Raw genomic sequence first — 12828 nt, forward strand, 5'->3', positions numbered from 1 at the left:
TCAAGATATGGTCATTATCTCAATTCAAATTTCCAATGGAGTTTGCAACCATAATTACCCATTTAAATACATCATAAAAGTCTTATAATAGAAAATGACATACATAATCATGTCTAAAAATAATATATCTTTAATTAGCATTTTTATTAGTAACTTCTAAAAATAAATTGACAGCTAATCACCTCAAGACAATACAAAATTTCTTTATACATAATTTTAAAGCATTGTAAGGGAGGTAATCCAAATTTAACATTGTACTTAAAAGTGATTGTCCATTAACAAGGAAACCCTTGTTTTTTTCCCCCTTTTTTGCTCCTAATTCCTAAACGATTTGAGCCATTACCCCCCACAGCCAATCCTAACCATCCCTTTGTGGTATTGAAACTTGTACAATTTCAGAGAGACCCATACACAGTTCCACAAGTTATTGTCTGAAAAACTAGAAAAATGCTAATTTGGGCCCCTTTTTTGGCCCCTAATTCCTAAACTGTTAGGACCATAACCCCTAAAATCAATCCCAACCTTCCTTTTGTGGTTATAAACCTTGTGTTTAAATTTCATAGATTTCTATTCACTAATACTAAAGTTATTGTCCGTAAACCAAGTGTCTTCGGACGACGACGTGATACCAATATACGACCACAAAAATTTTTTGCGGTCGTATAAAAACAAATAGGCCTAAAATTACTCTTGGGGCATGTTGGGTTTCCTACAAAATTTTGACATTAATGGCAATGACTTTTAAAATATGAATGTAGTAATAGAGACTTCCAATAAAAGTACTCATGCAAGTAACTCAAGGAACAAACCTAAATGGGACTGGTCATTGCCAGCTAAACCTTTGAATTCTGTTAAATTAATGTTGCTCCACTTTTGAGTAAGTATGCCAAGAATCTTAAAACAATACTTTTATAATTATAATTTTGTCAAGATCAGGTAATTTTTAGATGTTAAAAATTATAGAAATCATGATTTTTATTTAAAACGTTCTATTCCAGATAACCACCTAAATTATAACCTACATAAGATCATGTATGCATATATATATAACCTTACCTACCATAAGATTGATTAGAAGTTTACCTATAGTTTAGACTATGATACTTTTTTGGGGTTGAAAAAAGCTGAGGGACTTTTTTAAATATGTGAAATTTTTAGAATAGAATTTTTTTAATAACTTTATAAATATCAAAATCTGTATTAATAAAATGTTTGTCAGAGTTTATCGCTTGATATAAAAGTTGAATATGCCTAATAAAAAATATATCTGTGTTTTCACTTACCCTTGACCTACCCTAAAGTTTATTATAAATCTTTTAACAAGCACTGTCAAATTCAGACTGTTTTAAAAAAAAACTTTTTAAAAAATAAAAATATTTGCCTACCTACCTATCCTAATTTTTTTCAGCAATAATTATTGTTAGCAGAAACACAGGCATTATTTCATTAAGCCATATTGAGAATAATTACATTCTTATGTGGCATCATCTCAAACTCGCATTAACAAGCAAAAAAGATCTTAAAAATCTGCCGTGAAGATCCTGATGTATGCTTGCTAGATATATTTGTTCTTTTTTATATTTCATATTTTCTGTTAAATGAATGGATATGCACATTTAACAAACTGTAAAAGATTCTTAAAAAAGAAAAAACTATAGACATAACCCGTAAAATTTTAAATGATGCAAGCATTGCACTTCTTCAAGTTTGAATGAATCAGGTATATCAAAGTTGCGTTACATCAATAATAGTTCTTAGTTCTTCAAAGCATGTATCTACATGTACAAAGCATTTGTCTTAGAAAACATACAAAATTGTCATTTTGATTGGACTTCAAATAGTCTTTTAAAAAAATCTGTAAACTTGAAATACTTTTACACCTTTGCTTTCCTTTATCTTCTAACAGAGATTAATCAATTAAAATTACGCTCACCCTCCAAGTACCCTACCCTCTCTCTGTAAAATAATTGATAATAACTAGTTGTAAAAGTTTATTTTGCACAATGGAAAGGGCAATGATAAAGACATATGGAAGCAACTAAGATGAAAAATTGACAGTACAGTTTGTATGCTCTAAATGAATGTACAATTAAGTTATTAATAAATTCAAGAGTCATAAATTTCATCAAATTAGAAAATAAACCACTGAGAGAATCAGGACCTTGAACAGCCACTTTATTATCTAGTTGTGATAAAACTATTATCTCTATTTTCTAACATTTTCCTTTGATCCTTTTTTTGTGATAATTTTTCATGTCACACGAAAAATATGGGATTTTCTCAGAAAGAGAATGTATGATGTCTTGAGCATACTCATTAATGTCGCCTAGTAAAACAGTGATAAACAGATTATCAATGATCTTTCAAACTCGAGGATGTTTCTCTGCTACATCTCATCTCAGGGCTGTTGCCTTTCGATAATATTGTAGATGAGAAACACCCTCTCATTTGAAAAACCATCGATAATCTCTAAGTATATGAGTTCTCAACAAAGAGTCATGACTGTGAGAATAAAGACATTTTTTTTTTCAAAATGTCATCCAACTCAAAAAAATAAAAATATTGTGTACAATTATGACATAATCAATCACAAATTTATTACTGTAAACAGCAAAATGGAACTTTCCAGGATTTTAAAAAAAAATATATATCTAAACTAAATGAGTAAGGTGTACACACCATTACAGTTACACTCATCCATCATTGTCCATGTTGGAGTCAACTCGTTTGACCTTATTACTAATTTATTAAAAAAAAGACTACCACTAGTCATTACAATTCAGATTTCATTAATTTTATATATTTTAACAAAATTTTTATTCAGTAGTTTAAAAATTTTCTTTCTTTATGCAACATGTGCAAGAGGTCCTTCATAATTTTACTAAGGTACATATCAATGAAGTTGAAAACTTTGTTTTGTGGGAACTCTCCCAGACATTTTAAATCTTATTTATAATGAGTGTTAAAATGAGATTTAACTTAATAGTTTATAATAATAATCTTTGTATTTTTACAGGAATAAAGTTTATTTCATTACATAACTTTAAATGTTTCCCATATGAACATACATGATACAAAAAACATTGCTGACAAAAATCTTGTAATTTAAATAAACCAATCAATTGAAACGATTGATTATTTTTCATTTGGCCATTAAAACTGAATGATTTCTTCAATCATGTTTATAAATTCTAACTGAAATTAAATTAAATTGTTTGACAGAATACAAAAAGGCATTTGATTAGCAATCTAAGAATTATCATTTTTAAAAGATACTTGAGATTTAAACTTTTGTTACATTAAAAGGGAGGAAAGACCACACCCATCAATTTACAGGTTTATGCAATAATAATTGAGATAGATTTAAAAATTCGTAAGGGTTCCACGGAACCCAGTGTCTCTCCTACTTTTGCTGTTAGTCGCAGGCTCAACAAAAAATGGGGAAAAAATTATTAAAAATTTTCCTCTAGATACTATCTTTTGATCGTAAGAAGTTCTGTTCAAGTTTGGTAAAAATCCAAGAAGGTTTATGAATCTAATAAATGTTTTAAAAACTTTAACTGCAGACTGTACGTAATGTTAACTGGAATAAAACTTAAAGTCCATTTATAAGTAATATACGGAAAAACAGGAAATAAATTTTTACAAAATTTCCTTCTAGAAACTAGCTTTTGTTCATAAACAAGCTTCTGTCCAAGTTTGGTACAAATCCAGGATAGTTTAATAAGAAAGTTATTAAAATTTTGAAAGCTTTTATAAACCACAGAGTGAATGTAACGTTAACTGGCAGAAAAACTAAGTCCATTTATAAGTAAAATACATATAAACAGGATTTTTTTTTTAACAAAATTTACTTTTGAATACTATATTATGATCACAAACAAGCTTCTGTCCAAGTGTGGTACAAATCCAGGATAGTTTAAAAAAGTTATTAAAATTTGAAAAACTTTAACCATAGAGTGAATGTTATGTTAACTGGCAGAAAAACTAAGTCCATATATGAGTAAAATACAGATAAAAAAGATTTTTTTTTTTACAAAATTTACTTCTCGATACTATCTTATGATTATAAACAAGCTTCTGTCCAAGTTTGGTACAAATCTAGGATAGTTTAAGAAAGTTATTAAAATTTGAAAAACTTTAACCACAGAGTGAATGTAATGTTAACTGACAGAAAAACTAAGTCCAATTATGAGTAAAATACGGATAAACAGGATTTTTTTTTTACAAAATTTACTTCTGGATACTATCTTATGATCATAAACAAGCTTCTGTCCAAGTTTGGTTGAAATGCAGGATAGTTTAAGAATGTTTTTAAAATTTCAAAAACTTTAACCACAGAGTGAATATTTGTGGCCGCCGCCGCCACTGACAGAATGTAGTATCGCTATGTCTCACTTTTGCGACAAAAGTCGCAGGCTAGACATAAAAACAAAAAACAAAAAAAAACTTTTTATAAATTCAAAATATTACATAGCTTGAGCTGTCATTAGTCTATAGTAATGTTCAGCAAAGCAAACTAGTCAAACATGAAAGTCTCACTGTCATTAAAGGGAAAGAAAGTCTTTTCATCAAAGAAAAACTTACTTATGATTGTATCTAAGACTAATGTATACGATTGCTTTCAATTTCTAATATTCATTGGTCCCCAATATTGATCTGCTAATTCTGCTTACCTGGTGCATTGCATAAGAAAAATTGAAAGCTGACATAGTAAACAACCTTTCCCTAACCGGAGATGTATATCTAAGGTCCAAATTATAAATGTGCTTATGCTGAGACAAGACTTCTACAACTGTCACGTATGATTATTAATGAGAGATTTATATGTATATATATATTCCTTTTATTTTTATTTTTCCAACATCTGTTACTCCTCGATGATCTATCAAGTAAGAAATAATAAATGGATTGATGTAAGAAAAATAAGACAATAATAACATTATGAATTTATAACGAATTACTAATAACACTTAACTTGTGAAACCCCTTCAATTAATGGGATACTAATTCTTATGGTTTCAAAAATAAAAGTACATGCTTTCTTAAATCAACTTCCACACAATTAAAATTAAAGTACGGTGAATTCATTACTATCAGTGGGATACCAATTTTAATGGATTTCGTGGGTTAAGGTAAATGACAAAATAAACTGTTCAACGAAGTAAAAAATTTCAATAGGCTTGCAAAACCATGAAATCTAATATCCACAAAAAAATACTTTTTTTACTCAATCCCTGAAAATTGTTACCCACGAAAATAAATGAATCCACAGTAACAACTTCTAGTTAGCAATGAATATTAAACTTTTGTAAAACCTTAATCTTAAAAAAAATTATCTTGCGAACACAGTTTAACCTTGGATAGAAAAATGTGCACCTTTATTAAAAACACAGTAAAAACTACTATTTCGTTACAAGGGAAATCAAATAACATAAGATACACAATTTCCTTTTCAGTAGCTATTTTCTGACCAGAATTTGGAACTCTGGCCAGTTTTTTATGTTGTCAGTCATTAAAACCTCAAATAAAGGTCTGAACCATCGACTTCCTCATTTTCTTTTCATTTTGAAAACCATTAAAACACTGAAATTGTCATGTTTAGCTTAAAAAAAAGCTTTGAAAACATGACTCATTTATACTGATATAAAAAAATAAGGAGATATATTGACCAGTATGATTGCCAAGGAGATAACTATTCACAAGAGTTCAATGACAAATGACATGGATATAAGCAATTATACATGTAGGTCACTGCAGGACCTTCAACAATGAGAAAATCCATACTGTTTAGTCAGCTAAAAAGTTTGGAGTTTGGGGTCACTTTGAACTACAAAGCTAAACATGCTATTTAGAAATTTATGCATTCTTTGTCCTAGTACATATTATAGTAATATACAATTGATTGTGTACACAGACTTTAGAATTAACACAGCTTAAACATTGATTACATGTAACTCCTAATTTGTCATATCTTGATAACTTATTTTATACAGAATAGTACAAAATGTACATGTTTTTAACATGATTAATATCTATCTAAAATAACAGTTAAATAAAAACAAATAGACAGTTTCATTCAAAAATTTCTGCAAAAATTAATGTGATGACAGAGTCAGTGTTATTCAAATTTTCATTTTTAAAATTTGTTTGATAAACAAGTACATGAAGTAGCATGTATGTTTTTATAAATGACCCAAATGGATCAAAATCAAATGTTTATACATATATTATTTGACAAACCAACAATTCTCATAGAGTTTGAAACAGACCTGGGGTCAATTACAAAAACTAAACATTATATTTGTTTTAACAACAAATGATTTCAACACTAAACTGGTATAAAATCCTAGGAAACCATAAATGAAGGTCAGATTCAGAATAGTACAATACAAATTATAATGATTAAGTATCAGTACCTTAATATACTTGTAAAATACATAAAAAAATACCATTGCTGACATAAACATGTAAACTACTTAGTACAAGTACTGAGCTAAATGATAATGATCTTGAACTTTTAAATTATCCCTGTAAGTAAAACTGCACCTAATGTCTGCTTTGTAGATGACAAGTACCCTATCAGAAAGACAACAAGATAAAACATGAAGAAGATGTCAAAAATGGAGCTTGACTGAATTTTCTAAATTGTCATGAGCCTTTCACAGATATATGTGCTTTGCATTGACATTCAATAACTGACAAGACTATATATTAATATCAGGTATTTTCTTTAGATGCCAGTCAATACTAGAAGACTGTATGTCAACCTCAAATGGCTCTTTGTTTTTTGTTTTGGTTGGTTGCTGTCTCATTAAGGTATACAGTGATACCACACATCTTAATCTTTTATTCAATTTTTGACCTTTTTGTGTATGACTGGTAATTTGAAATGGAAATTAGAAACATGTATTGCCTTTGATAAAGAAAAGTTAAAAATTCATAAAATTTCAATTGTCATACTTTCCTATAGTAGTGATCTCCATAAGAATTCCATGTCAATACATTAGCATCCATCATTAACAGAAAATTTGGGTAGCTAGCAGGAATAACTATGACTTATAAATCATTTACAAAATGTACATATAAGTTCAAGGAATATACAAAATTGCCTTCAGTGTAAATGTTATCTAACATGATAAAATAAACAGGATAATATTGTCTCTAGGTCATTTGCTACTACCTAAATTATATCATTTTGATCCTATATAATTTTGTAACTTGCAACATTGTTCTAAATCTTGACCTTTACTTCTTAATTTTTTCAGAGATTTAATAGTGATGTGAACACAATGTCACATACCAGAACATCATAATTACTTTGAACTAATTCCCATATATGACCTGTTGAGGTAACTGCACTTGACAAATTATTCACTGGTTTGAGTGCAAGCCTAAAATGTACTACGGTAGTATTTATAAATAAAATGTCATGTACAGTAAATGAGGCAGGTTTCATATTTTAAATTCTAACTCCATTTCATGAATTATAACTTCTGGCAGCCAAATTACATACTATATATATCAATGTACATGTAGCATACTGTCATGTGGATTAAATACATAATTCATATCGTATTTTGAAGGAAAAAACTTTTCAATGGTCAAAAAGGGAATTAATACAGATTTTATTTCTACTTCTATTATACATGTATATATTTAAAGAAAATTGTAGATCAAGTTGAGATCTATGAAATAGAGGCTCTTAAGAGCCTGTATTGCTTACTGGAACTATGTGGTTTTCAAACAATGGCTACTCTACAACATTAAAGACAAGAATATAAATCATGATTAAGACCTCTTTTTTGATGACCTTATTATAATTGCTGATACTTTTTTTCTGTTTTCGGGTTATCTCTATCTAGTTTTAGCCCAAAATACATACAGGGGCAAAAATCGTCATTCAAGGGCAATAACTTTCATAAGTAATGGACTTGCAATTTTGGCTATGTTGTCCTATCTGAAGAATTTGATCTTGTCTTATTGATCATTTTGATCTTAATAGTTTCTTTGTAAAATCTTCAATAAAGGAGAAGAACCCCATATGTAATCTACACTGCTACTTTTGCATAGGTACTATTTCTGTACCAAAAATCTGTAGTACTGGAAATTTACTTCTAATATTTAGTACTATTTTGTTACTTTAAAAGTATTGTAATATTTATGTACCTGTTTTTTACAATACTTGATTTGTCCTACAGATTTTTGGTACAGAAATAATACCAACAGTGATCACAATATTCCATGTTTGAAAATCATAACTTTATGAGATTTGAAATAGACAAACTTTCCAAATACTGAAAATGTAACAGTGTAACCAAAAATCTACATTACTTAAATTTCAAGTACAAATACAAGTACCTAAATATTACAATAATTTTAAGTAACAAAATAGTACTAAATATTAAAAGTCAATTTCCAGTACTACAGATTTTTGGTACAGAAATAGTACCTATGCAAAAGTAGCAGTGTACTGACATTTCTGTTATGTATGCAGATCTAGTCTTGCTCATCATTGTTGTTTATAGTTTTCTTATTAAAGTCTTGCATAATATATGAAAATTTGGAGAAAAAAATCATCATTAAAGGGCAATACAATTGTAACTACTATAAGGAATTTACTGACAATTTTGGCCATGTCCATACATTTGCAGGTCATGTATTGATGGCCATTTCTTATAAAACAAATTTTCTTTATTTTCTATAGTTTTGGCCAAATATGCAAAAATGGGTAAAAATCATCATTAAAGGGCAATACATTGTAACACCTATTAGCATGATTAGCATGATTAGGAGTCAACTGAGGATTTCTGCCATCTTGACTAATATGTGGACTGTGTCCTGTTAATAATATTTCCTGGTTACAGTTTTTGTCTACTACACTTTTGGATAAAAATGCAACAATTGGTAACTAGGACAATAGCCCCCAAAAACATTCCCAACCATCCTTTTAGTGGTATGGAACCTTGTGCTAAAATTTCATAGAGATTCATGAACTTATACTCAAGTTATTGTCTGCGAACCAAAATGTCTTCAGACGCAGACAACACCATAACATAATACGAAGGCAAATAAATTTGCGGTCGTATAAAAGCCTCTATTTCAGTCATGTTGAGAAATTTGTAGATCTTATCCTGTTGATCATTTTTGCTATTAAAAGTTTCTCTTTATCTCTTATACATGTAGTTTTCAAGATAAAATGAAAATTTTGTAAAAATCTTCATTTAGGGCAAGCAATTTTGACCATTTTTATTTATTTGTAGATCTTGTCTTCTATATATTTTTACGATCTTTAGTTTCTCTTTATCTATCTATTATAGTTTCCAAAGTTAAAGACAAAAATGGAAAAAAAAATTGTAAAATTATCATTTAAGGACAAGTTGTCTGTAGGTTTTTGTGTAAATGGACAATAAGTAGATCTCAATATTCTGAACTTGCCTTTCAATGTGACACCTGAGTCAGGTGAGATAAAAATCAGTCAAGTAAACATATATTATATTCCAGTTTTTCGGGAAGATAAGGTTAAAATTGGGAATGTTATAATGTACAAAATGTATAAAAAACTTTAAGAAAATTATGATATTTTCAGCAATAAAAAATTAAAATTTGGTTTATTTCAATATTCTAATTAATTAACAATATTTCTAAGTTGTAGCGAAATATGCCCATTCGTTATGTAAATGATGAATAAAAACAGTCTAGGGTCTAACTTAAATAACTTAATAAAGAAAAATGACATACATTTGTTATTGTTGATTAAAAAATTACAAAACTGGGATAACATATGCATGTTACATGTTTCAAAGGGGCAGTATACATCCTTTGTTTTAATAAAATGTATACAAGTTCTATTGATATTATTATTGTCTATATGCATACTAAACTTAAGAAAGATATAGTTTGCCAATCATGCATATAACATCTGTGTTATTACAGAAAAAAAATATACCTGTTATAACTACAATGAACTAAAGTGTGTTATTACAGCTACTCGACATCACTTCAAAGCCTTTGCTCAGACATCTATCATGCTTAATTCACAATGTATTTTAATTTATTGTAATAAAAAATAATCAGAGCATAAAATGAGGTACTGGCAAGCTTCCAAGTAATTAGGAATTTGTGTCCCATTCTAAATTACATGCCTGTAAAAACCAAGCCTTGTTATTACAGCTAATTTTATCATTTAAAAGCCTTGTCTCATTATTGATTTACCATGGTTGATCAAAAATGATTTAATTTAATTGGAAAATGAGTTATCCAGTCTACATGGTCTATGTGTTAAGTTTTTGCGCAAAGTTTCAAGAATTTCCAAGTTCCCAATAAAAAGTAAAATATTAAAGATTTGTTTTAACAAATAACAAACATATGTTATTATAGATTGAGAATATTTTAGGAATAAAGAGTAGACAACTCATGAAAGCATCTGTATTAACACATGTATGTTATTTTTTCTCTAATAACTTATTTAAGTTAGACACTTGACTGAAAAATGGGGTTTCGCAAGGTGTCATTGTGGTATGATAGTCAAAATTTGGTCAAAGTCTCATTAACTCCTTTAAGAATGGTCAAATCAATATGACAATATAATTTGGTCAACTACATATGATGGAAAGTAATCCTATCATCTATTAGAGTGTCTGTTTGTCCCGCCTTCCAATCGTCCTTAACACTTTATAAACACAACTCCTCTGACACAATTTGATTACCATATTATATCTTGCCACAAGGGACAATTAGGGAAAAAAATTCGTAAGGGTTCTGCGGAACCCAGTGTCTCGCCTACTTTTTCTGTTAATCGCAGGCTCAACAAAAATGAGGAAGTAAATCAATAAAAATATTCCTTTAGATACTATCTTTTGATTGTAAGAAGCTTCTGTCCAAGTTTGGTAAAAATCCAGGATAGTTTATGAATCTAATAAATGTTTAAAAACTTTAACTGCAGACTGAATGTAATGTTAACTGGAAGAAAACAAAAATTTCCTTCTAGATACTAGCATTTGATCATAAACAAGCTTCTGTCCAAGTTTGGTACAAATCCAAAATAGTATAAGAAAGTTATAAAAACTTTAACCACAGAGTGAATGTGTTGTTTCCTGGCAGAAAGTCCATTTAACATGTTTAAAAGTAAAATAAGGAAAAAAAAATTTTTTTTTACAAAATTTACTTCTGGATACTATCTTATGATCATAAACAAGCTTCTGTCCAAGTTTGGTAAAAACCCAGGATAGTTTAAGAAAGTTATTAAAATTTTAAAAACTTTAACCACAGAGTGAATGTAATATTTCCCGGCAGAAAAACTAAGTCCATTTATAAGTAAAATACGGAAAAAATGGAATTTTATTTTTACAAAATTTACTTCTGGATACTATCTTATGATCATAAACAAGCTTCTGTCCAAGTTTGGTAGAAATCCAGGATAGTTTATGAAAGTTATTAAAATTTGAAAAACTTTAACCACAGAGTGAATATTTGTGGACGCCGCCAACGAAGGCGCCAACGGAATGTAGGATCACTATGTCTCGCTTTTTCTACTAAAGTTGAAGTCTCGACAATAAAAACCACATGACAAAGTATTGTTTAATGTCAAAACAAGTACAAAGCTCACACTGCCATCTGACGCTCCCAGAAATTTATAGACATTTTTTAGAGAAAACAATTTTATTTCAAGGGTTCAAAATACTAGTACAACTGTATTGTTAATTTTTCACCTGTATAAATATGTTACAAATCATACTACCAGGGATACCATCCTGTTTAAAAAAAAAACATTGACCTTGAACCTTGTCCTGTTGACCCCAAAATTAATAGGCTTCTTTCCCTTCCCTTCCATTCATCTTCCATCTGTATAAGTTCCTTTTAAATCAAGCAAGGGACACTTAAGCTCCATCTGGACACCATTTCTTTTTTTCTTTTCAGTGACCTTGACTATTGACCTAATGACCCCAAAATCAATAGGCTTCAATGAACTTCCCCATTCACTATATTGTCCATCCCTTTAAGATTCAATCCAGTCAAGCATGTGAATCTCAAGTTATCATCAGGCAAATGATTTTCCATTTTTAATTTTAAAAGTTTTAGATACAGTGACCTTGACCTTTGACCCCAAACTTAATAAGCTTCTTCCCCTTCCCTATATCGTCCATCCACCTGTCATGAATGTATAAGTCCTATAATAATCTTTGCAATTGAAACTCACTTTCTGTTAAGTCATTACAATTATTCATTGTAATATAAAAATAAGGAGATGTGGTATGAATGCCAATGAGACAACTATCCACCAAAGTTCATGAAGTTTAAATGAAGTGGATGTAAGCAATTATAGGCAAAAACCATACCATATAACCAGTTTTAAAAGGTCCCACCATGTTTGTTAGATCTGTATTGTACATGTCATATTCAGTTTCTTGTAAATCAAATTTGACCTCTATTGTTGGAAGTTTTTTCATAAATAATTTGGGAGGTTGTTGTCTGACTAAGTGCTATAATTTTCATTGTTCAATATATCATTTTAACCTTCTAAACTGTCTGTTCCAGTCATTTGAGTATTTAGTATAAAGCTTAATTTGAATGAAACTATGTGTTTCCAGCTACTAGAGACTAGAGTAGAGACTACTAGAGTGAAGTTGTGTCAAGACTCCAAAAGTTTAACCCTTAGAATTGGGATCACATAAGCTTGTAATGACCATATAGACTTGTGAATGGATAAACGCTGTTGTATTTAAATATCTAAATCAATCTTACATGTCTCGAATGCATTTTTTCTCCGCTCATCCTTCAGATTCTGAATTGGAGCTTGACCAAACAGGATGTTGTGTGATATAAAAA

General features: G+C 29.4%; 2 protein-coding genes across 3 annotated transcripts in view; one reads left to right on the forward strand and one right to left on the reverse strand.

Annotated features, from left to right (window-relative positions):
• The window catches only part of LOC127707585 (bifunctional 3'-phosphoadenosine 5'-phosphosulfate synthase-like), a 33905-nt gene extending 21086 nt beyond the window's left edge, over positions 1-12819 (reverse strand). Inside the window, exon 1 of one of the 2 annotated variants that reach the window (XM_052212183.1) lies at positions 12745-12819. In XM_052212183.1, coding sequence (XP_052068143.1) covers positions 12745-12774 — 30 coding nt within the window. In that variant the 5' untranslated portion in view covers positions 12775-12819. Of the gene's footprint in view, positions 1-4676; positions 4806-12744 lie in introns of those variants that run through there. The other variant, XM_052212182.1, reaches the window with a different exon arrangement.
• LOC127707588 (multiple inositol polyphosphate phosphatase 1-like) overlaps positions 1-12828 on the forward strand; it is a 29855-nt gene that overhangs the window by 1072 nt on the left and 15955 nt on the right. The gene's annotated exons all lie outside the window — the stretch shown is intronic.

This window comes from Mytilus californianus, unplaced genomic scaffold, assembly GCF_021869535.1.
Source record: "Mytilus californianus isolate M0D057914Y unplaced genomic scaffold, xbMytCali1.0.p SCAF_7, whole genome shotgun sequence".
Lineage (NCBI taxonomy): Eukaryota > Metazoa > Mollusca > Bivalvia > Mytilida > Mytilidae > Mytilus > Mytilus californianus.